The sequence below is a fragment of the Coloeus monedula genome, assembly GCF_965178545.1.
Source record: "Coloeus monedula genome assembly, chromosome: 1".
Classification (NCBI taxonomy): Eukaryota; Metazoa; Chordata; class Aves; order Passeriformes; family Corvidae; genus Coloeus; species Coloeus monedula.
In genome coordinates, this window is record NC_138781.1 from 54,855,058 (window position 1) to 54,880,800 (window position 25,743).

The 25,743-nt window shown below is 39.3% G+C and overlaps 1 protein-coding gene across 1 annotated transcript in view; it reads right to left on the bottom strand.

Moving 5' to 3' along the window:
• Positions 1-21,085: 21,085 nt before the first annotated feature.
• POU6F2 (POU class 6 homeobox 2) overlaps positions 21,086-25,743 on the bottom strand; it is a gene marked incomplete at both ends in the record, with an annotated part of 331,543 nt that continues 326,885 nt past the window's right edge. The window contains 2 exons of the mRNA XM_082293405.1: positions 21,086-21,590; positions 24,819-24,987. Coding sequence (XP_082149531.1) covers positions 21,086-21,590; positions 24,819-24,987 — 674 coding nt within the window. The remainder of the gene's footprint in view (positions 21,591-24,818; positions 24,988-25,743) is intronic.

The window sequence follows — 25,743 nt, forward strand, 5'->3', positions numbered from 1 at the left end:
GGGTAACATGCTATACATGAGCCCCTAATGTAATTTCCACAGTAGGCCTGTACTATGGCCTTGATGGTGTATGCTGCTTCCATGTGGACAAAGTCTCCTCCACATAAACTTGGAAGCAATGGTAGGAGGGTCTATGTCGCTGACAGAGAAGAGATCCTGCAGCTATAGGCAGAGCTAATATCAAAACGGAAGTCTCCCCATTCTCAAAATATGACTAATAATACTAATTTCTTGACCTCTATACCATCAATAGCTAGAAAGCAAAATCTTCTCTAACTATTTAAAATAGAGCTTAACGTGAAAAGTTTATTTCTTTTTCAACAGAATGACTAGCTCTGTAAATTTCTTAGCCTCCTGCTGCTGTACTTCGAAGTGTGGGCACGATTAGGTATTATGTGAAGAGTTCTTACTTGTTTTCAGATCTAAAAGTAGAAATGTATCTGTGCAGAGTACAGACACTTTTGAAAAAGTTCTGACACCTCAGAGTCAGTAGTCTAATATTCTTTATCTCAAGCAGACGTGTTTATTCAGGGTATTGTGAACAACTCCTAGAATGTTCAACTGGCACCAATTTTATGATAAGGGGAGCAAGGTGTTTCTAAAAAATTAAATCACATTTAGGACTGTTGCTTTAAACTAATTTTAAAAGCAGGTTGAGTCCCCAAAAACTCGTTTTGAAATGAGTAGTGAAGGACCAAGTGTTTTCCACTTTCACATAGAAGCCACAGTAAGACATCTGCATTTGGACTTCAGAGCTTAATTTCAGATGATCTACTTGATAAACTATATTATTAATTTATTATCAATCACTTCTACATAAGGATACAAAGAGCACAACATATACCATGTGGCATATCCCATGCAGTAGGCAGTTAGGGAAAAGAAAAGATTAAAAAATAGTGTACACTTTTTTGTGTGCATCCTTTCAATTTTCTTTTCTTGCTTTGTGTCACACTGAAGGTGAGTAATTTATTTAGAAGAATATCTATTTAATGAGTTTAGATCACCTTGCAGCTAAAAGGCAGTCTGAATTGCACTGTGGTGTTCTAGTATTGCTGAAGTATTGTGGCATGCCATCCTATCTGAAAGAAATAGTCACAATGGAATAATTATTGACATGATACATTTAAAGAAAATATTGTGGAAAGATGAAGTGGTCATGGCCAGTTTAGTAAAGGCATAAGTCTACAATTACCTTACAATTTATCCTAACTCATACACACTCCAGTAATTCAAGATAACTTATTAGTAACTCTGATTGCTAATTAACGTTACTAATCTGTAAGTCCTCACAGTGTAAGCAAAACAAAGAATTTAAAAAATATATTGCCAAATAGCTACAAATATTTACTCTCCCTTCTCATATCTCCTGCTATTCTCTTTTTACCTCACATTTCATTCTTTTATTAACCCAGTCCACTGTCATACCCTTGTCTTGAGGACTCCTTTCTGCAGAGTAAGAACTATTGCTTATCTTTACTCAATACACCACAGCTGTGGGCTCAGGAATGCAGGTACAAATCCTTGTATGTCATCAGCACTGCTGACTTGGGCCTGACTTTGTAGCAAAGGTGGAATAAAATACACTAGCTTCATCCTAGCATGATTGAAAGGTCACAGTATGCTAAAATCCCATGAAGCCAGTTGGGGTATTTTAATAGTTAATTGCACCAAGCTGCCTATTTTCCATCTCCTATGTCTTACAAGTATATAATATGAACTTACCCCTCAGTCATACCAGTGGTAGGTCTGGCACCTTTATGTGTAATTAGACAATGTATTGCAGCTTATCTAGAAGTTACAAAAAGAGACTAGTCCCATTTCCTTTGTGCTTTGTCTGTGATACTTCTCTGGTAGCATGGTTAGCCAAATTCAATTTACTAATTCAGCAGAAAACTGACTGAGGTACCCTCGATCCATTGTATTTTCTCCTGTATCAGTGAGCTGGGTGAGTTTGGAGTGCAGTTAGATGAGCATCAGAGCTGGTAACAGATTGAAGGACTGAACAGCCAGGGAAAGGTACTGGAGGCAGTAGAGGTGGGAGCAGAAGTGAGCCCTTTTTATAAGCTGTAAGCTCTCAGAGGTGCTCAGCTTCTATTGCCTTAGAGAGAGTCATGGGCTATTTGACTGCTGAAACACTTTTTTCTTTCCTTTGGTGGTGGTGTGGTGAGTGCAACACAAAAGAGAAAGCAAGGAAAAGGTGGTATGAATCAGCTCTTGGGCAATCAAGATCTTAAGCTGCTGCAATTCCTTCTGCTGGAGGTCTGCCCATGACCTCCACAACAGAGGGCTGTGCTACTCATCTTGATTTCATATTTGCAGTAGACTGGGAATATGGACTCCAAAGTTACCCTTCTGTCAGCATGTGGTGCATTATTAAGCCTGTTTCTGGGTATAAAAATACAGGTATGTCTGAGTATACAGCCATGACAAGCCTGTGAAAGCAAAGTTTTCTTGTTCTGACTGTAGAATGAGTACCTCAGCATTCAGGTTGTTCCAGTCTCTAAGATCCAGATGAAATATTTGGAGACTGTTTCTCTCCAAGGGAGAGAAAAATCAAGGTTCCCAAAGCAAAGCTAACATTGCATAGCACCTGTCAGGGGACAGCAATAGCATGTTCTTAAGAGATCAGAAGGGGAATTTTCTGGCCAGGAGCTGGTCCCACCATCCCTGGGAGGTGTGAGCAGGGTGGACTTGGGGAGGCTGGGAAGTTGGGTTCATACCAGATTGTCTGGCAGGTTCAGGATGATAAGAGATATAAGGCCATGCCAGGACACTGCCCAGCTCAGGGCCAGGGCAGGACTGTGGGGAGCTGGATGTCAGCACTCCTGAGACAGGGACTGATGGTCCAAGCTGGGCTGAAATGGACTTCTTGAAGGCAGAGGCAGGGATGGTAAGGTCTGTTGGTGCTGTTGGGGCGTTAATTATACTGGTCTTTGCACAAGTCCACATCCTTGAGAAAATAACCCCCAAATCAAACTGATAAACCCTGAAAATGCTGAGAAGAATTTTTCCCCCTTGAAGGGAAAAAGCCCAGCGATGCCTAAACCCCCCTGCCATTTTGACAACCCCATAGGTTTTCTCCAGGATGGTCCTTCCTTGCTCTACCTATGCCTCCTGAGACAGCTACTGGTTTTCAAAACACTTTGTTACTCAGAAATTGCGGCAAAGTGACTTTAAAATTGGTTCTTCAGTTTTCTGTGTGCACACATACATGTTACTTACCAAGGCAAATGCTAATTGCAAGATATCAGAGTAATTGTCAGCAGCGTGGAACTTAATTTTCTACTATGTAGACATCTATGTTGGTTGCATATATTAGAGTTGACATGCTTTAAATGTCAGCACCATTTTAACATCTATAGAAGTCTGTAGAATTAATGATGAGAGAGATTCTTGCTGTAAATGTATTAGAAATGGCAGCGTTCAGTTACCTGTAAATGTTAAAACATTGTCTACTGAGAGCTGACAAAGACAATCAGTAGATGCATGCTTTGTTTTGTCAGACGTTCAGCCCCTGAAGACCTGTTCCAGCTCACTTTGTGTTCATCTGAATGTTATTCATGGTGCCAAGAGGAGCCATCTGGCCCAATATTATAGTGACTTCTGCCCTTGGGAAGAGAGGGGGAAAACTGTAAATGCCTCAAGATGATCTGAAGGGGCTGCAGTCACTGGTGCTCTGGGTGGAGGTTGGTGTGTGAGTGCTGCAGAGGTGTGCCCTGTACTGGCCTTTTCAGAGAGGTGGCAAGGAAGCTGTTGTAAAGGCTTTCGAGGAAGGATAACAGGGCAATCTGCCCTTCTAGGAAGCAAAGGCAGAGCAGGTACCTGGGCTTATCTCCAGGGTTACCCTGCCAAAATGCAAACAGAAAGAGTTTTAATGCTTCTGTACAACCTTCCAAATGATGAAAAATGTCAGTGTTCCTAGAGCTAAGTAATTTATGTACTTTCATTTAAATAGCTCTATTATTTTAGATGGTATTGGGTAGTGGAGAATAGCCATTGGTCTGTATCATTCAGAACCAGCGCAGATTTCCACACTACAGCTGAAAGGAACCCAGACCCCTCTGAATTCAAAGTCTGAATATGCAGCTGGCTTCTTTTACATCCCAGAAAGATGCTTCCACTAATTATCTTATTTGTGCTTTATGTAACATAATACTCAAAGCAGCTAGTGAAGATAGTGCATCTGTCACTGAAGACAGTGTAAGTGATTGAGTTTTAGACTTGGATAATAAAGATGGCACTGCAGCAAAAATCCCCAAATGTCTTTAGAAAGCAAACATAGAAAGGTCACTAAACAAAATTCACAAATGAGTTCCAACACATATGCAAAGAAATACTTTTTCTTAGTTTTCATTCAAGTCCCACTCATTGTTTCCTACCATTGAATCTACTTATAATCTATTCTCATTGAATATAAGAAAATTTATTAATTTAAAACTCTTCTGAATCTAGGCAGGTGTACAAATATCCTATCCCCTCTCCTCTTTCAACATCCTGCACACCCCTGACAACAAATCTCTGTGATTTTTCTTCCAGGAGGATGTGTAAGAAAACACTTTGAAAAAAGTTGTTAGACTTTTATATGGTTATTTTATGTGTGCATTTCACTTTGCTGCAGGCAATGGCAGGAGAAAAAAAAATCAATCCATATTTGTGCGGAATGAAAAGATGAGAAGAAAAAAACCTCTTCCAAAATAATTAGCTGTGTGGTATAAGGAATGGAATCATCAAAAATACTTGACTTTTTCCCCAGCTGCTGCTGCTGCTACTGCTGCTGCTGAGCCCTTAAAATACCCAGACACATTAAGAAAAATGGTTAGGACAGTTTATTTTGGAGAACAGGCTGCTCTTGTTCTGGAGACAAGTAAATGCTAGCCTTTTTCTGAAGCCTGAAACCTCCCCAGTTCTAATTTAGGAGTGAGTGCTTTAAAATGCAACTGAAGCCAAAAATAACATAGCAAGGCATTTCTTTAGACGAAGATTAAATTGGTCAACCATTCATTCAGCAATGGCTTCAAATGTCTCTACAATAGCCACAGCTGAAATGTTTTATGCATATGTATCCATATCTATGGCACGTTTGTGTGTGCATATATAAATACAGAAATACATGTATCACATAAACATTTGCATTTGTGTGACTGTGTATTCACATGGACATACATGGTAAATGTGGTTAATCTTGAATCTCTTCCAAAAGGCTGAAGAAGGCTCTAGAAGATGCAGAAAGGAGATGTACTTGCATTTTTTTTGGTCCGAATATACTTGAAAAATAGTTTATTTAAAATATGAGGACTTCTGAATGACTTAAACATATAACCTTACTATGACAGTACATTAACAGTGGGTAACTCCAGCAGGAAAGATTAATATTGCTTATAAAAAGCCTGGTGTAGAATGTTTGTTGTGCTGCCAACAACACTGTATAGGAGGTGATTTTTTGGTGCTTGGCAATGATTTTTGCACAACGTACTGTGTAACCATTGTCTACAATGCACTTTTTTCTACCATAAAACCTGTAGAAGGAATAATATGGCCCTCATTTTTTCTCAAGCTTCTAAGGAGAACTCTAAAATATATACCTCATGCCAGTAGTCTATAAACTCCAGTTGTGCTAAGGCACTGTGCAACCTGAGGCTACCAAGATCAATAAAATCATTGAACCCACAAATTTTTCTATAGCTATAGTTCTGTGAAAAGTTAGAGAAGCATACATATCTATATGTAGGAAAAATAGACAAAGAGGCTGGTGTTGGTAGGAGGAGCAAAATCTGCTGGGTTTAGACTGCAAGACAGTGAACTGCAGAAATGTGATGTTCATGGTTTCATGCCAGAGCAGTATAAATTCAAGAGATGCAATACATTCAGGAAATGGATTTAAGGGGGATGGATGACTGGCTCTTGCAATTGCTAATAAGACATAGAATGTTTCCTGCCAAGGTCACTGATTTTACTCCATTTCATTATCAATTATTAAATATCTCTTCCTCTTATTATTAGTTTACAAGTTGTTTTCACATGAGGGACGCCATTTGGTGTCCTATGTGAGGTGAATTTTTGATGATGAATCAGGCTCAAAGCAGAGTGGTATCTGTAACAGGAAAATTGTTGTTACATCAGTAGTAGCTTGCACTCTGTCCTGACTGTCAGGAGTCTCAAGAGGAAGGACAAGGTCTATGTAGGGGTATAGAGCTTGATTATTTTTTTTTTCTCTTGTTGTATGTGCTATACTGCATCAATGAGAAGGACGAGTCTAGGTTTTTTCCACCAGCCTGATACTTCTCTCACGCAATAAACCTCGTCCCAGCATGGTAGCAGGGAGTATACTAGGAAGTCAGCACTTGGTTCTTTACTCAGGCATGCTTTCGTCTAGCACTACCTTACCTCATGAAATAAGAATAATTAAGTGTAATTTTTCTTCTTAACCACAACAGCAGCTTAAATTGGAATTTAAGAGAGGCAAAGAAGGCATTTGATCTTGTCATAATGTTAAAAAAATAACAAAGAAAAAGCCTAAACTACTTCAATAATGATATGAAAAAAAGAGCACATTTCAGTTCCTTTTTCCTTGCAGAATTCCTTATTTAAGGGAAAATTCTCTGAGTTTCATTAACAAAAATACAGATATTTCCAGCAAGTCAGTCCTCAAACAAATAGTTTTCCTTCCAAACAGATACAGTATATTCTTCATGTTGCTAAAGGAGGAAAAAAAAAAGATTAAATATTACTGGGATGGTGTGAGCAAGCAGAAAATTCAAAGCACAATCATAAGTTGGTGTAAATCTCTCTAAAGGACCTGATGAAATTCTGAGGCAGTGGAAAAATTACCTGCTTTTTGTGGATGTGGAGGGGTTTTGGATACACCTGTGCTCATGCACAGTATTTCTGTGCTCAGTCTTTTCCTTATTCCATTCTTCTTCCACCTTTGCCATTGGAGCAGCTTGTGTGATCGCCTTTTAACCAGTTGCAGTCATAGAGAAGTGAGTTGGTTTAAAAAGTTTGAAAACTATGTGTTTCTTGAGATTGTCCCAACTATAATGAGATAATGAATTATAAGAAGAGATTATCTGCTGGAAGATACAAAGAGACAGTTTTCAGTCCTTGGGGGTAGGGATGAAAAAGGGGCATAGCAGGCCATCCTGCTGTTCGCTGAGCACATTTGCCTATGCCAAGAGAAAATTATGGATGATCATCTTCTGAAATTTGCTGCCTAGTGGATCTGGATATGAGGATTTTGGGGAAGACTGTAAATTGCACTTGACAGTTATATTTATAGTCTTTGACTCTGTTCAGATTGTGCTGTAAACATCAAAGGCAAAGAAAAGCAATGGTTGAAACACTGGAAAGCCTGAAGGAAAGTCACTAGGACTGACTAAAGAGAGGGGGAAAAAACCACATGTTGATTATCTGGACTATACTTAAAAATTGTTTTATGTAAGAAAAGGTCTTCAGGATTACATTTTTGCCCAATTAGCTGTATTGCTAAATCCACTCTTTCATCAGATTTTCCATTTTGGAGACTGGTAGGTCACCTCTGCAGCACTTTCCAGTTCCTCAGTGTCTGTGGCTGAGCAATGATTTTGCTTCCTTATTCATATCTCCCATGGTGGCATCCTGAAATGTCCTTAGGCCTCAGGAGACAGGCACCACGTGCTTCAGGTGTGTGCATTGCAGGGAGTCCTATCCAGTCACAGGATTTATCACCAGACAGCCCCTGAAGATGCACCCCCAGTGCAGAGAGATGGCTCTAAGCTTGGTGTGGTTTAGCCTTGCAGAACTTCTGGCTTGCACAGTGTTTTGTAGTAGGACATGTCTTTTTCTCTTTGGAGGGGTTTTCAGAGAGAAGTAAGCCTCATTGCCAAGCACGATCAACCTTCATTCCAACAAACTGAATTGGATATAGACTTTTCTGGACTCCTCTAACCCATTTAATGGCGCAGGTGGTGCAGTGAGCGTCAGAGATCCTTTGAAAGCAGATAAGCATTTGAAAAAGCAGAAAACTTTTAAAAAAAATGTCCAAATCCTTTGCACTTCTGGAATTGACACTCCAGCAGGTAAGCAACAAAGCTACTTAAGGTAAACGTATACTCTTGTACACTTGCACATCTCCCCCAGTTTAAATAGGCTGCCTGATGACGGTAGGAAACACAAATATACTTAAACCTGCTACAGATTTTGTTAGAGTAATGAGTGAAAACTTGTGTTTATTTCACTCCTGTGTTCAAAAATAGCCTATTTTATTGTGTTAAACCCTGAACCACAGTAATAGAATTTCTAATACAATACTTCATAACCAGTATCTACAGAGATGCTATTATCCTCTCCCCCTTCCTTTTAATCACCTTCCCAGTGCAAGAGGAATGGAGGGCTTTTTTCAGCTAGATATTTTCTTCATCCTGAATTATAATAATATATCTGCTGTATTTGAATTTGAAGTGACAGACTGCTTTTTTTTAAAGACAGTACCTCTCCACAGTAAGGAACAGTTTTACAGGAAGTCACAGCCTATATACCTGTTCTGCTGGGAAAAGCTTTGTACCCATTTATTGTAATTTAAATGCACCCCTGCAAAATTAACTTCTCTGAAAAATTTAGGAGTGTGCTTTGTGAAAGGAAGGATGTGAGACCAACACTGGTACTTTCTGGTATGCCTGTTCCAAGACGTCAGTGGCTGTTCTTGTGAATCATATGAAAATTATGAAGAACTTTGAGCACCAAGACAAATGAAATCTGGTTTCCTAGGATATGCATCTCCTGGTGGCTTGTGAGCTCAGTGATATTTCTTCCTCTAGCTGGGTTTTTAGAAAGACTATCTTTCTCCTTGTCTAAGTCGATTCTCTCTGGTGTGGAGTAAGGGTTACTTACTCAAGTTCATGATGTGCATAACTTTGTTTGCCCAGCTAGTGTTACTGATACTTTGATGCTACCTTCATAGATACATTTAGTGACATGTGTAAGTCTTCACAGGATTGGACCTACCCTCGGCATTTGGGAATCAATACTCTTATTTATCACTTTTTCTGGCTCATTCATCAGTAAATCTTGATGTGCCCTTTATTATTTTGGAAACACAAACAACTCAGAAGGGACTGTATCTCAACAGGAAAGGTATGTGCGTGTTTCTTCTAAAATTAACACATCTGTTTCTGGCTCAGCAATTGACTGCCTAAAACACTGTCGAAGATAATCTGGAGGGGAACACTGAGGGAAACATTGAGGGGAACATTGAGAGGAATAAGTGCAAAAGCATGAGACATTAGTTATTTTTGAAATACTCTCTATTGTTTCACTTCATTTAAGATCATTCCTTCTGTAGGTGCCCTAACAAATTTCCATACTGACCATTAATAAGGAGAAACAGCAGCACAAGTATAACTAATCCTAAGCATGTGCATCAGCAACCTGACCCTAAGACTTAATCAGCTCATCTGGGGATCAAAACTCACCTGGTGGTCTATACATCCAGAGTGAAGAACACAAAGAGCAGGGATCCAAAATCCACATCGGCATATGCACTTTTCAGGTCATGATACCGTCAAAGAAATTATTCATCAGGTAATACGTAATAAAGACCAGATCTGAAAAGGAAAAAACACTAATTCATTTGTTAAAAAAAAAAAAAAAAAAAAGGAAAGAAAAAAAGGTAAAACTGACAGTCCATGTCTCTTCCTAAGATATGTTGGAACAGCCATACACGGCAGTAAAAGCCTATCAATCGCTTGGTATCAGCTGAGCATACACTCACTGTACATCAAGGTTCTGAGAAGTCTGTATTATTTACAACACACTTTCCTCTGCTGTGGCTAAAGGTGTGATATCAAAAGCACATGTGTGGCCCTAGATATCAGCTGAAGATCAGAATATGACAAGTTACATTTATATCTGGAAATGGGTTGAATCTCACACTAAAATTGAAACCTGACTGTTCTAAACAAGTTAACACTTTTTAAAAGATAAATATTGAGATTGTTTTACTGGAGTAAGGGGAATAATTTCCTTAAATCTAATTTAAATATTATTTTATATGCAATCATTCATGGTTTTTAGAGGGCAGGAAGGTAATGTCCATTTTCAAAGAATCACATAATGTAGTTATTTATTGTTTGTGAGCAGATTTAGTTTTTTCTATTTTAATTATATGTAATTATTTAATATGTAAAAATGAATGTGCCTATATGCAAAGCCAGCATCACCTGTTTAGTCCAATCATGTCTCAGGTAAGCAACCCGTAGGTATTTAAATGTTTACATAGCCATGTTAGCTTGGTATCATAAAGAAACAACTCATTGCATGCTTCTTTCTTTACCTACTTAGATTTCACACAATTTTAACCTCAATGCTTTAAAAGATTGGCCAGTTTCAAACAAATCTGACATAAGGGAGATAGATAACTACGGGTTTAATGAAAATAGCCTAGAGAAAAAAGAGGTAGATCAGACTCCCAGGTGAGAAAAAGGCTGCAGTAAGTATTTGTAAGTAAGTTCCCCTCCAGATTATCTTCGACAGTGTTTTAGGCAGTCAATTGCTGAGCCAGAAACAGATGTGTTAATTTTAGAAGAAACACGCACATACCTTTCCTGTTGAGATACAGTCCCTTCTGAGTTGTTTGTGTTTCCAAAATAATAAAGGGCACATCAAGATTTACTGATGAATGAGCCAGAAAAAGTGATAAATAAGAGTATTGATTCCCAAATGCCGAGGGTAGGTCCAATCCTGTGAAGACTTACACATGTCACTAAATGTATCTATGAAGGTAGCATCAAAGTATCAGTAACACTAGCTGGGCAAACAAAGTTATGCACATCATGAACTCTCTCAGGATCAGTCTCTTTAGATTCCACAACTGAAAATAGCTGCTGCTGTTCAAGAGATAGCCACTTCTCTTCAGCTGCTTTCAACCTGAATGAATTGAACGGTAATTTTGGAGAAAGTTTTCAGGCTCCTCTGCTTAAGAACACATAATTGAGCTGAAAATGTCAAAAGGACAGAGGCAAAATGGTAAAAAAACACCATAGTGCCTTCTTTGCAAAAATAAATTAAAGGATCTTGAGAGTTTTGTGTTCTTTTCATTTCAGTTAATAGTTAAAAGACAAGTTAATATGTTTTAGAGAAAAGTATCAACAGTTCATGAAGACACAGGGTGTTAAAAATTAATAGCATTACTTGGAAATGGCTGATGTAGCTCCCAAGCCATTCTCCATGATATTTGAATAGTCGTGGCAGTCAGGTGAAGTCCCAGGTGACTAGAAAAGAGGAAACATTGTACCCATCTTTAAAAAGGTTAGAAAGGATAACACTGGTAACTACTGACCTGTCAGCCTCACCTCTGTGCCTGGGAAGATCATGGAATACATCCTCCTGGAAGCTGTGTTAAGGCACATGGAGGACAGGGAGGTGATTCAGGACAGCCAGCATGGCTTCACCAAGGGCACGTCCTGCCTGACCAACCTTGTGACTTTCCATGGTGGAGTGACTGCATCAGTGGACAAGGGAAGGGTTACAGATGTCATCTATCTGGACTTGTGTAAAGCCTCTGACACTCTCACAACATCCTTTTCTCTAAACTGGAGAAAGGTGGTTTGATGAATGGACTATTATATGAATAAGTAATTGCTTGGATGATCACATCCAGAGCATAGTGGTCAATGGCTCAGAGTCCCAATGGACATTAGTGGCAAGTGGTGTCCTTTAGTAGGTATTGGGACCTGTGTTATTTGATATCTTCATTAATGACACAGACAAAGGGATTGAGTGCACCCTCAGCAATTTGCCAATGACATCAAGCTGAGTGGTGCAGTTGCCACACCTGAAGGATGGAATGCCATCCAGAGGGACCTGGGCAAGCTCAGGTGGGCCCATGGAAATCTTATAAAGTTTAACAAGACCAAGTGTCAGTTGCTGCACCTGGGTTGGGGCAACCCCCAGTAACAACACAGGCTGAGGGATTAACAGATTGAGAGCAGCCCTGCTGAGAAGGACTTGGAGATGCTAGTGGATGAGAGGCTGGACATGACCCAGCAATGTGCACTCACAGCCTAGAGAGCCAACCATAAAAACAGCATTGTCAGCAGGTCAAGGGAGGCAGTTCTGTCCCTCTGCTCCTCTCTAGTGAGACCCCACCTGGAGTGCTGCATCCAGCTCTGATGTCCCCAGCACGGGAAGGACATCAACCTGTTGGAGCAGAGGAGGCCAACAAGTTTATCAGAGTGTTGGAGCTCCTCTCCTATGGGGAAAGGCTGAGACAACTGGGGTTGTTTAGCCTGGAGAAGAGAAGGCTTTTGAGTGACTTAATTGCTCCCATCCAGTATTTGAAGTGAGCCTAAAAGAGAGATGGAGAGGGACCTTTTACAAGAGCATGTGGTTACAGGACGGGGGACAATGGATTTAAATTGAAAGAGAGGAGGGTTAGATTAGATATTAGGAAGAAACTCTTTATTGTGAAGGTGGTGAGGCACTGGAACAAACAGCCCAGAGAAGCTGTGGATGCCACATCCCTGGAAGTGTAAAAGACCCAGGCTGGATGAGGCTCCGAGCAATTTGGTCTAGCGATAGGTATCCTTCCCATGGCAAGGGGTTGGAACTAGATATCTTTAAGGTCTCTTCCAATGCAAACCATTCTATGATTCTATGACTAAAAACTAACCAAAATGACTGAATGTAAGCACAATTCTTCGGTGAATTTTAAAAATAAGTGAGGCAGAGGTTGCATACTGCCTCCAGGAAATCCATGCTTCTGGGACAATTCTGGCTCTGCCAGGATCAACTGCAAATTGCCACACAATTCAGATTTGTAAATGTCACCATCTTACTGTCTTCTAAGACCTTGAGTATTCTGGGACCATTTGAAGAACTCTTCTGGGGCCACCAATGACAGAGAACATACAGGGTGGGATATCTTCCTGTTGGTGGTACTGATGGATAAATTGGATGGAGCATGGATTTTTCTTCATTGAAAGCCAGGATCTCATTAGCTGAACACCAACATTATGTGATGTCTGAAAAGAAGGGAGTGACTCCATCCCTGACAAGCTGGTTGATGCTGTGATGTGGAGGCTGGATTTTAAGCCACACCACAAAACCAGAATCTTGTGTTCTTCTAGGACTGGCCCACTCATGTAGTCCTTACCACAGTTTTATTACCACCAAAGAAATCCATTTTTTGCTGTCCCTAGATTTGTGTATGAGTTTGTGGCCTGACCGACAACCCACCCACACTGAGTGTGCCTGTGATCACACACACAGCTCTTGGGCTGAGAAATGTTTTGACATGAGGCCACTGATTATAGAAGAAGTTCAGTGTCCAATAAAATGAAAGGCTCGTTATTACTTGTGCTGCAACATGCCCTCCCTGCATCTGCTGTGGTGGATTATACAAGGCTGTTGCTGGCATTTTAGAGAAACCAGGGCAATTGGGGTCTGGATTGAAAACCACAGTAATGGCTGGTGGGCTACCAGTCTCAGTCCTGACCACTGTTGTCTGTCCATAGTGTGGCAAAGTGCAGCAGTAAAGGACTGTGAGTGAAATAAAAACCACACCTACAGGTCTGTAGAGAAGATGGAGAGAGAAGGTGTTGGGGTTTTAGTTTAGTCTTAGTTTTTTTCCTGTTAAAGGAATTTTCTCCCATATGCATGTTGCTAGGGGACAAATAGCTGTACTTAAGAAAGACAAAAAGGGGAGTGGGGCGGGCCTGGCTACTCCTTTGTCTGCACCTGGGTGTGGGGTCAGTTCGCTCTGAGCGTCCGGAGAGAGGAGCTGCAGAGAAAGGCGCTGCTGCTTCTTTCTTTTTGGCCGTTCTTCTCTTCCTGCTGGAAACAACGCCGGGACCCCAAAAGCCGCTTTCCCTGCCCTGCTGGAGGCCGGGCTGTGGCTGCCCTGCCCCGCTGCTGCTTCGAGCTTTCGCTACGCTGTAGCCCTGCTCGCCCTGCCTGCCTGAGCCTCTGTGGGGTTCTCCCATTTGGATACATCTCGTCTGCCACCCGGGATTTGCGTTCGTCCCTGCCGCTCCAGCCTGCCGCTCTAGCCTGCCGTTCCAGCCTGCTGTTCCTGAGAGTCCGGGATCGGCTGCCCAGGGGTTTGTGAAGCCTTTGTTTCATCCCTTCCCGGGATCCCAGGCCGCCATTGCCGCGTGCTCCCCGAGCTCGCTCCGGAGCGCCCCCTGCAGCCGCGGGGGAACCATCGCACCTGCCCTGCTCACCGGGAGCCGCCAGCGCCCCTGCCGGCTGCGAGCGGAACTGCACCCGAGGGGAAATAGCCTGACAGCCGAGAAGGCTGGGACTGGGTTTGTGATTGTTTGCTGTTACTGCCATAGTTATTGCTGTTTGTTTGACTGGTTATATACATATATATATATATATATATATATAGTAAAGAACTGTTATTCCTATTTCCCACATCTTTGCCTAAAGGCCCTTGATTTCAAAATATAATAACTTGGAGGGAAAAGGGGTTATATCTGCCACTTCAAGGGGGGCTTCTGCCTTCCTTAGCAGACACCTGTCTTTCAAAACCGAGACAGAAGGAAAAAAAATCTTTCAAGTCTTTAGTTATCAAATATTTTCAAGAACGTCACGATCTCCTGTGGGACTGATTAATATTAAATCTGGATTCTCAGATTAAAAAACATACCCTCTTGGAACCTTCCCTCTTGGTAAGTCTGTTTTGCTTCTTAGTGCTTGTTTGATTGAAATTTAAGCCAGTAGAAGAGAATCTTTGCTTATCAAAGTCCTGCTAGTACTAAAAGGTTTTTTAACAGGTATAGATTTAGGCAGTGATCAGTCCTAAAGCAGCTACACAGGAGAAGAGACCACATAAAGACATGTATTCTACAACTTCTGCGTAGTTCTCTGACCTTAGTGCCAGCTTTCCTCCCATGATACCTGTCTTAAGGGAGGGACAGGACACAGACCGAGTTCATTGCTTATGAAGAGTATCGCAAATATGTTTGGGTTTTTGTGTTTTAGGGGTTTTGTGGTTTTTTCTCTTTTTTTTCTGGAAGTACAAAAGAGAGGCATGGAAAGCAATGTGCTTCTAAAACTCCTTGTCCTTTATGATCCACTTAAGGAGCTCTGAAGTCCTGTCATAGTTAATTTGTAGAAACTTGATTTTTAAGCAGTCAGTAAGGAGTGTGAAGTCTTATAGTTAGTATTCAGTAGCTCTAAGGTAGGATCTATTTTGAGATTTCAGTGATCAATAGGAACTTAATTGATTCAATTTGCAAAGTCAGAATGTCTTGCAACTTAATAGATCCAGGTTATTTAGATATGTAATGGCTAGGTAGGGTCATGTGCCTATGAGGCAGCTAAAATACATATAGCATGATGAAAAGAGGAAATATTGCTTTTTTAAATAGACTTGGGGAAAAAGACTAATCAATGTTTGCTTGCTGCTTTATCACAATGGAATGAAAAAATATGTGTTCACCTTTTAGTAGTTGATATGACAGCACAAAGGGTCATTCTCCACACCCTTGTATAAGTAGATGAATGATGTGCTTGAGGTGGCTGTTAGACCATGGTATGGAGACATGGTGCCTAGAGGACAAGATGCAATCTTTGCCTTGTTTATGAAACTTCTATCATTATGTCTACAAAAAAGCTACCTTTCTTGTTCTCTTTCTTATGTACCTCATAAAATACAGAAAAATTGCATATAAAAGGGAAATTCTGACCTGAAAAAAAATCACAATAAATAAATATTCCAAATGGTCTCTGCTTTACCATGCAAATAAATACTTTGTTTTAGTTTTGATTATTTAACACATGATATTGGAAAAGTAAAACAATATTAAACAAAATCAAAGAAAAAGGTATTTGTAAAAATTTTGCTCCCAAGTCTCAAACATAGTATTCTAAGATTGTCAGAGCTTTTATTTCTAGGCTGTTTTTTTCAAAAAAAACCTTTATAATACAGCTAATTAATTTCTAAAATATGCTGATATTTCAGAATCCTGTATTTTGACAGAACTCAATATGACTCAAGAGAAGCGGCCTGAAAAACAGGCATTTCTGTGACCTAATATCATAATTACAGAAAGAATTGAATAATGAACCCCATGAGCTCTGCAAAAATGCAAGAGAAATAATTTAAATGGCTGGCCCAGCCTCTCTAACACACTCCTATCACTTACCAGGGCTTTGTTATGGGACTGTGGTTGGAAGCACGGGGGATACACTGGCCTTCATGTCCATCTGTGCTTTGCTCCATCTGGCCTGGGGGACAACACACACTCACCTGGGGGCTTCCAGAGTACTCCTGAGGGAGATCCTCTACCTTGCAATACCTGTAGAGAAAATAAGACATCGCCAATGCATGCACCCACTCTCGGTACAGAAACAGTGTTTAGTTTTGCAGATAAAGTTATGCTCCACAGTGCAAATGGATTTTCTCTCTTCCTTTTTTCAAGAATTTAACTGCTTTTGTATTGAACTGATGTGAAATTACATGAGCTTGAATAATGTGAATAATGCATGAGATTTAAGACAAACACATGAAAGGAGCTTATTTTTCATGTCAAACAATTCTTTATTTTTTATGGTACAAATTAAAAGTGACAGATCTGAAGCTGTTAAGAAATACACAAAGTGCAGCTTTACTGACCATACAGATATTGCTCTAGATTAAGTACAGTTTTTGTCAGTTTTTTTATTTTTTTCATGTTAAGCAACCTGTGCAGATAAATCAGCTTTGGTTTCAAAGTCAGAGTAGTAAGGAGCTTTTAAATATCCACTTTGTTTTCTGGTCACAAGTCCACCATATCCACTCCTTTTTTATTTATTCATATTTTTTAACAACACAATACAGTCCATTTTGTACTGCCATCTTTCCCCCTGCATGCTCCATGCATGGAAAAACAGATCTCTTTGCAGTGCTTCATAAGTGACCCTGGTGACCATTCTGTAGATTATAGCACATAGGACAAAAAAAAAAAAAAAAAAAAAAAAAAAAGTAATAATAATAATTAATAATAATAATAGTAATAATATCACTTTTTAACGATAAATAAACAAATGTGCCCCACATAGTCTCAAGTTGGAAACAAGCAAACCACGTGACAAAAAGCTCATTACAAAATGTTTTCCAAACAGATTTTACAGTCAAACATTGACATGGAAATCAATTTCCTCTCTTATCTTCTTATTTGAATGTATGTCAATAACTGGGTACAAGTAGAGTGCTGAGGTAAAACACTGATGAACAGTTTTATTTTTGTATTTTTTTAATAGTAACAGTTTAGTATTGCGAGATTGTCAGCAACATTTAGCCATATCTATACAATGTGCATATACCTACATACATTGAGCTTTGGTCCAGCATTGAGAAGACGAGCAAAGGCATTTTACATATTTCTTTTTGGTTATAGCTTGAGTTCTTTGATACGCCTCTACTTGTTCCTTCCTAGCTCCTTTTTGCTTCCTTGTTCTCCCTCTTTTTTTCTTTTTTTTCTTTTTTTTTTTTTTTTTTTGGCTTTTTTTTTTTCCAGTAATAATGTAAAGAAATTGGAACCCTTTGAATTCATTTGATTTCTTCAACTGTCCAAAATAGTTTTTTAGTGAAAAACATAAAAAGACAAAATCAGAACAGTTAGTGAACCCCTTGGTTCATTATTCAAATAATATTTTATATATATATATATTTTTAAAATCAATTATCAACAAATTGGAAAACCATTAAACCTTCACATATGACCGAAGAGACTTTCGTTTCATTTGCTGGTAGCAATCTATCTTTTAGTCACATGCAAAATTAAAAGGTATTCAAATGTTATCAATACATGAAAATTGTTTACAAATGGGAACCAGAAATGTTGCCAGTAACAAAATAAAACCAAATATTTATGCCCCCTCCAAAGATGTACTGCTCACACATAATTTATCTTCCTAAGAATCTGTTCAGGCACCATTTATGCCTCATAGCAAAGATTTGTGTATAAAAAAATTAATATGAGAAGCATTACAACACTTTATAAATAATTTACAAAACATAATACAAAATTAGAAAACTGTAAAAAAAAACACTGCACATGATTGGTTTTAAGACTGTGGGATGAACATTATTTTTTCTTCCATGCTGGCAATTTATATTCATTTTACATTTTCACTGTCCTAGTTATATCCTTCTGATATGTACTTGGAACAGAAAAGAGCTTATATAACTGCTGCCAGCATATTTTTAAACATTTAGTATCTTTCATACAGTGTTTAGTTAACTTTTCTTCTTGGGGGATTTTTCTTCACAGAATTTAGAGCAGTCCCTGGGAGAATTGGAAATTTAGTTTTTAGGCAAAGAATGGTTGATGGTTTTGTTCCCAGGCTGTTAATGGTGGGGATGGAGTGGGGGGGAAGGTATGGCCTTAAGGATGACTGAACGTGTAATTGTGTATGTGGCATTAATGACTGGGCAATTAGGAGTGCTCTGGAGACATGGGTAGGATTTCAGGAATGACTGCTTCCAAATATGATTTGTTCACCCTTGCTTTCCTGTTGGCTTCTGGAAGGTGGTCTGATCGTTACGTACACTGAACTGTGGCCACAACTTTAGGGCTGTTCGTTATATACAACATAGATATTTTTGTGGATATAGGTATCTCTGGAGAGAGAGGGTAAAAAGAAAACCCAGAGGGGCAGATGTTACTGTGAGACTCTCTACTTCACATGCTCAACTTGGATAAAACATCTTTTTGTGCCTCACAATTTGCCTGTGGTTACTGAAGCGTTTGTTCCCATCAGCAGTTATTTATATATCAACAGCAGACAAAGAGTCAATAACAATTGTCACTCTCATGCTCATAAAGGAATACTGAAAATATCCTTAAACATACCCTGCTGAAGCTTTAAGTCTAAAATGCATTTGCTGGACATGAGCCCATCCTGGAGTACTGGATCCTCAGTGTGCTCCAACACTGACCTTTGAGAGTGCTCACATTTAGAAGCAGCTTCTGGCCCAGATGATGGTCTCTGAAATCTTAAAGCTCCACTAATCATGCAATAAATACCCCACTTTACAAGGCAAATCCCATTAATAAAATACTGAGGGCCAGATTCAAAGCCTACTGAAATCAATGAAAGCCTGTTTCTTCACTAAGTTTTGGATATCTCCTGGAGTTCTTGAAAACTTTTTAATAAGAGAGGTGTTGTTTGAAGACTCCAGCACGTTAGGAACTTCCTTCCACATCTTAAGTAGATCACGAAAAATCCAGCACAACCATCCTTAGGTCAAGGCATGCAATCAGGAGTTACACCAGCAGAATTTTACTCTACCATCTCTACAGTGAGCTGAACCAAATATCTGATGTTATCTTTTGGGAAGACCTGATCAAGATGCAGCTTCTACCCTAACAGTGGGCAGAATCCCAAAGGCTTGAGCATAACTGAGCAGAAGATGAAGATTGCAGATGACCTTCACAGGTCAGCCCACACCCCATCAAGAACTTGCAACACCTTTCTTTCCCTCTGAGCCTTGGTGTGCTTGTAGGTCCAATGACCATAGTATTTTAGCAGATGCTTGTCCAATCAGAATGGAAGCCACAGAGATATACTGTCTTTAAAGAAAAATCAGTTCACCTGAATCATATTGCAGGTGACCCACCTTATATAATCAAGGGATATTCTGTGGTTTTTCCTATGTCCCAATTGCTTAGTCTAGACAGTGACCTCAGCAAACACCTGCAGAAGCACATCCTCCTACTGAAGAAGTCAACAGGGCAAGCATCAATATGGCATAAAAAAAGCCAGAAGGAACAGAGCACTACCATCAAAATTGTCCATAGTGATGTAATGATCAAAACATCCTCATAACGTCTCAGCCTGTCCATAGTGATGTGATGATCAAAACAACCTCATAACTTCTCAGCCTGTCCATTTGTTTTCATCAAAACCTCAAGAAATTTCTTTGGCTAGCAGACTTTGGAGAGAAATTGCTTCAAATGGAACCAAAATATAGATGCAGCACTCTACCAAGTGTGCAGTTTATATTTATACTACAAAATGAATTTTGGTAACCTCTCCAGGCCAAAGGACAGAGAAATCTCAAGCTACACATTTGACAAAAAGCACAATGTTCAGTGTGGGCTTGACAGTCCATCAGACATAATCCTAATCCTTCTTTGTCCTCTATTGTATTTCAGCATATCAACATAAAATATTTCACCTTTCTTTTTAAAATTCTTTAAACAGTACTAGGTTTGGGGGGGTTGGGGAAGGGGTGGAGAATGAGATGGAAGGGAGGAGGCAGCAAATAGAATCAGAAAAAAAAAACAGAAAAAGAAATGCAACCAAGACTTACACGCTTAGAAGAGAAATAACAAACCCCACAAATCACAATAAAAAGTAATTATTTTTGGCACCCAAACACCAAGAGATTGCAAAACTGTTAAAGAAAAGAAAAGAAAATGAGGTGACAACTACGGAATGACTTTGTACACACCTGCAGGGGGTGAAAACAAGGATGAGAGAAATTAATCCTGTTGTTTTCCTCTTTGCAAAATACAAATGTAAAAATTTGTAACACAATTTTACACTCATAAAAGAGTAGACTAACAATCTAGTTTGCAATGCCATGTTTCTGACTTTGGTTAATAGTTTTCATAGTGAATCAGCACTTGATACCTGAAAGGCTACAATCACTCCTCCAGGTGGCAGGCTTGTATTCTCTTTTAAACAGATAAAAGTTTTTTTTCTTTTTTCCTTTCTTTTTTTTGTTTGTTTTGTTTTTCCTTAAAATGTGTTCATATTTTCATAATATACAGAAAAAATTAAGCCGTTATTTGGTTTACTTGAAGTCCATTAAAAAAAACTGGCTTTTTCGGGTTTTTTGGGAACTAATTCTACCGCACACACACTAAGTGTTGTGTATTTTTTTGTTTTTGGTTTTTTTTTTTTTTTGTTGTTGTTTTTTTGTTTTTTTTGTTTTTTTTTTAAATAGGAAAACCCACGGACAATTATAAACTGTTCTGTCCTTCTTGTAGTTTTCTCAGTCTTTTACTTACAAGGGTGATGAATAGTTATTTTCACAGAGTTCAAATGGACACGTTTCAGTTGGTGTGGGGTTTTTTCCTGTGTGATTTGGTTTGGTTTTGTTTTGTTTTTAGGAGTTTTCTTCCAGAGAGTCTGTTAAAGGCTCCATAGGAACTGCCGTCGCGGGCTCGTGTTGTTTCAAACGTTTAATTGTGTTCTTCAGTGCTTGCCTCTTATTGCAGAACCAAACTCTAACTACTTCCCGGTCATAGTTCAGTTTCTCTGCAATCTCTGTCATTTCTTGCCCAGAGGGATGCGTGTTCTTCTCAAAGTGGGCATTCAAGATTTCAAGGGCTTGTGGCGTGAATGAGGTACGCCTCTTGCGCTTTTTGGATGGTTCGCTCCCAATAAACTCGGTAAGGTTCTGCATCCCTGCTCGATGGCGGGCCTCAGCCTCAGCCATCCACCGCTCAAGCACCGGCTTTATCTTCTGGGCACTTTTAGGGGTGATGTCCAGCTTTTCAAACCTGGCAGGATACAAAAGGCCAGGGTTCAGTTTGGCTGTCAGACTGCTAGCTATAGTGTTCTCTTGGGCTTCCTGTGGTAGGAAAAAGTGGCTTCTCAGGATGGTGTGTCTGAGGGAAAATTGAGAAAGAAGAGTCTTACACTGATGCTCTGCCAGGGTGGGACTTCCTGCCTGCCTGACTAATTGACTGGCAGAGATAATTTACAATAGATTATGAAAACTGTCAGATAGGTATATCTATAAGTATATCTATACATAGATATAGATATATATATATTTATATATAGCTAGATATTTAAGCTAACACAAAATGAGCACTACAACAAAATTCTAAGTACACTAAATAATACAGGTTAAGAATCGCATTTTCATATTTCTGATGATCTTCAAAACCCTTGAGACTAAGTCTAATTACAGGAAATGATATCAAGGCAATTGCTTTTATCATCTTGTCTTTGTGCTTAATCCTTTTGTTATCCCTCCCAATCCAAACACCACAGCTTTAATAATAAAAACCAATGGTAAACACTAGTCTCTGAATATCAGGTTTCCTTTCCATTTTTCAGCAATCTTCACTGTTTATAAGTTAATGCTATATCACTTTTCTGGGTTGGAAAAAAAAATCCCATAGCCACGGCAGTGTTCAGCTGAAACAGCTGGACACTTTGCAATTATCTTGCTGTCCCCACAATGTGCAAAGACAGACTCGTGTTTTCCAGATGAAAACCAGCATAACAGTCTACTAATATGCTGTGGCACCAAGCTGAGTTTATTGTGGTATTTCTGTAAACTGTACCAGAATATCATTTCCTGTAAATGAGGTCTTCTATATATCATTTTGCCATCAAAAATCTTTTGCCAAACCAGATTTTACAAGTATTATAAAACATCTGGAAAAGCAGCCACACAAAGCTTTAATAGTTTCAAAAACAAGCAGAAGAGCTGAGTTCACATTTCAAGTTTTATAAGTAATTGTTTTTTTCATTTACTGAGTTCATCCTCTTTTGCTACACATTAAAAAATCTTAACCCAAATCTCTGGTGCCACCCATTTGTATTTTCCCACTTTGCTCTGTCCACTCTGCTCTGTCCACTCTGCATGTTGTGGTAGTTAATGCTGCAGAAAGGCAACAATTATTGGATGTTGCTGCTATGTTCTCCAGCCCAGGTGCTGCTGAAGCACCACCACCACCACTAATCGCAGAGTGCTCTGGAGATGAGACCAACTGAATCAATGCCTTTGTGCAAAGAAACCTGGTGACCGTAGCTGGCCATTTTTAGTGTCTCTATTCAGCATGTGGAGGCAGCAAAAAATATTCCAGCAAGAAACAAAGCACTTCTCACAAAGAAAGAATAAGACAAAGAATAATTTCAGATAATAATACTCCAAAGAATTTGTAACTGGTGCCTGACATCTTAACGTGGTATTGACTGCAAGGTGTCATTCCTTGGTGTCCAGTGATATTTCAGGCTGAAGGATGTTTTAGAATGTATTGTGTCAAGTTAAAGAAAATGCTGCTATTTGCATGCAGAACATATCAAGGTGGTATATTGCTCATATGACCTGCACAGGCCATCAGGAGGTTCTACATTTGTCTTCAAGTTGGTTGCTCAAATTGCTTGCCTTACTGCCCCTTCCATTGACCTGGAGTTCATGCTGAAATTTGTTACAATTAAAAGAAAGTTAAATCTACTATTTCTGAGGAACACATGCTGCCACTGAAGCAGCTTGTCTTGGTGCTTAACAAAACATGCACAGTCATAGCATGTAATTACAGCCCAAAATGGTGTCTGTCTGAGGCGGGCAAAGAAAACTAAAAAAACTGTAACCTTGCAAGTATTTGGGACCAGCTCTTGCACCCAATCTCATGTTCTGAGCAACTTGCCCCTGCCAGGAGCCCTCTGTAAAAGGTCTCACCATCCCCAGCGCTTTCTCAAAGTGTGAGGAAGATGGAGGAAATGAGAAGACAGCAAATGAGACAAAAGTAAAGGAAACTGCAAAGTGTCCCTTTAAAGTATAGTATGATAAACAGTAACTTAAGGCTACAAAAAATTGTCAGTTGCTAAAAACTCCACCCATTTTAGGCATTCTTTACCAACTGACCACAAAGAAATTAAAAAAAAGTACAAAATCAAAATTAATCCTTAGCAATAGGGAGCAATAGCATTCATATCATTGGCATTGCTTGTTAGTGTTGTTACTGCAGGACATGTTTGGTATAACGACATACAAGTCTTGAAACAAATTTCCCAGCAGTAGTATCCTTGTATAGACTGAATAAAGGTTATTTTCTACAGGGAGGTATCTTATAAGAAAAAACAGTAGGGGAGACCATAGAAGTGAGAGGATCCTATGGAGCTTTTTGTATTTAACAACAATCAATGGGTTTTATGGAAAATCATTGAGCAAAATGTGAGCTGCAAGCACACTACCCCATACTGATGTTATTTATAACCTTAGTCTTTAACTGCAGGAAAAGTACACTTCCGTTCTATGGGGAATACATTAAAAGTATAAAGAGCAGATAAAAAGACAGAGCATTTCATGGATCACCAAAAACAAAATCCACTTAAATGAGCTTAGAGCTGGTTTCTTGGCTTTCACTGATGGAGAAGGACTATAAGGCATTGCCCAAGAGGAAAAAGCTGTTACCTAAGTGTGTTTGTTACCTCATGCATAAACATGGGATTACTGTAACACACATACATGCATATAAGGTGTTTGCTTATACTTTAACTCTGTCAAGACTGTACTATTATTTCTTATGATTAGGACAGAGTGCTGCTGCTTTGCATACATGGATTTGCCAGTTTTTTTCAGTAAATATTTGGGTGATAAAAGATGAATAGCTGCTGGTTTGCAAGATAGCAGGAAGGCTATTTTTTCCCTTCTGTGTTGCCTAGGTAAATCATCATTAACATCCTCTATGTGAAGTGCTAACCACAGTAATACAGGTTTTAACTTAGCAGGGATGCAGCCATGAAATATTTGTTCAGTAACCCTATCTGTAGAAAATGGCACAGTATGAAGAGGGTCACCTGGTGCTCATCCAGTATGGGATTTCCCACTCATCTATGGAATTAAGCCTCTATACTAGGAACATTGTTTCTCACTTGTTTAAAAAAGGAGGGGAAAAAAAGAGACCAAAATCACTCTAAATATACACAATAAAAACAATTTATATGTTAGGTAACAACATTATTGGCTAATTTAAACATCAGTTTAAATAATATACTCTGAAGTCATGAGACTCAAACACAAGCATGCTCATTACAACAAACTGGATCATTATGAAGAACAAAGAGAGAAGAGGAGAGTTTATGATGTAACTTGTTACCTGCAGATGGCAGACTGGCTATAGGCTGGGCCTTCGGTGGCGCTTAGGGCTTGGCCAACTTGAGTCTGTGTCAGGCCAAGGGACAGGCGCCGGATTTTAAAAGCTTTGGCAAATTCTCGTATTTCTTCCAGATTTACCCCATCCACCTCCCCAGAGGCTGTCTGAGGATCTGTTGAGATATTTTTTAAACATGTCAGTTCTTTGCATCACGTATCGGTAGGACAGGCTTACAGCTGTTTTCAGTGTCAAGGCTTTCAAGTTCAATTTTTTTAATACTGATCCCTTTCTCTTCTTCCCCAAACAGAAACAGACTGGCCTTGTCAGGTGTGTTATGAAGCATGTTCAGATTGCTAAGATCCTGACTGGGCTGCAGGTGCTGGTGGAAGATTTTCAAAGATATGCTGTTGCTGAACTCCTGAAAAAGGCCAGCTAACCTCAGAGGGAGGGTGTGACTGGGCTCCTCACTGCCATTTATGCCTTGCAAAGTCTTCTCTGGGTTGAGAAGTCTTGTTCCCTGTTTTCCCTTCTTACCATGCAGCGAAAGAAGGTTGGTGTTACTATATTTATATCCAGCCTGTGGGGAGGGCTATATATATGTATGAGCTGCTTGGATTTTTTAGCTTGAAATCAAGTCTTTCTGCTTTATCTAAAGGTAATGCCAAATAAGGAGATTCACAACTATTTCTTCCTTTTTACACAATACCCAATTTAAACTGACACATGAATGTCCAAAATAACCCAGCAAATGAACAAGCCTAAACAAAATTCTGCCTTTAAAACCTCCTTAATTTAAAAATAATCTTTTAAAATATTCCCTTCTGAGAAGCAGCCTTTCAAGCTTTTTATTCTGCCTCCCATCAGGTCGATAATCAAGGAGCAACAACACTGATTTCGGATGGTAATGCTGCACAGTTATTTTACTTCT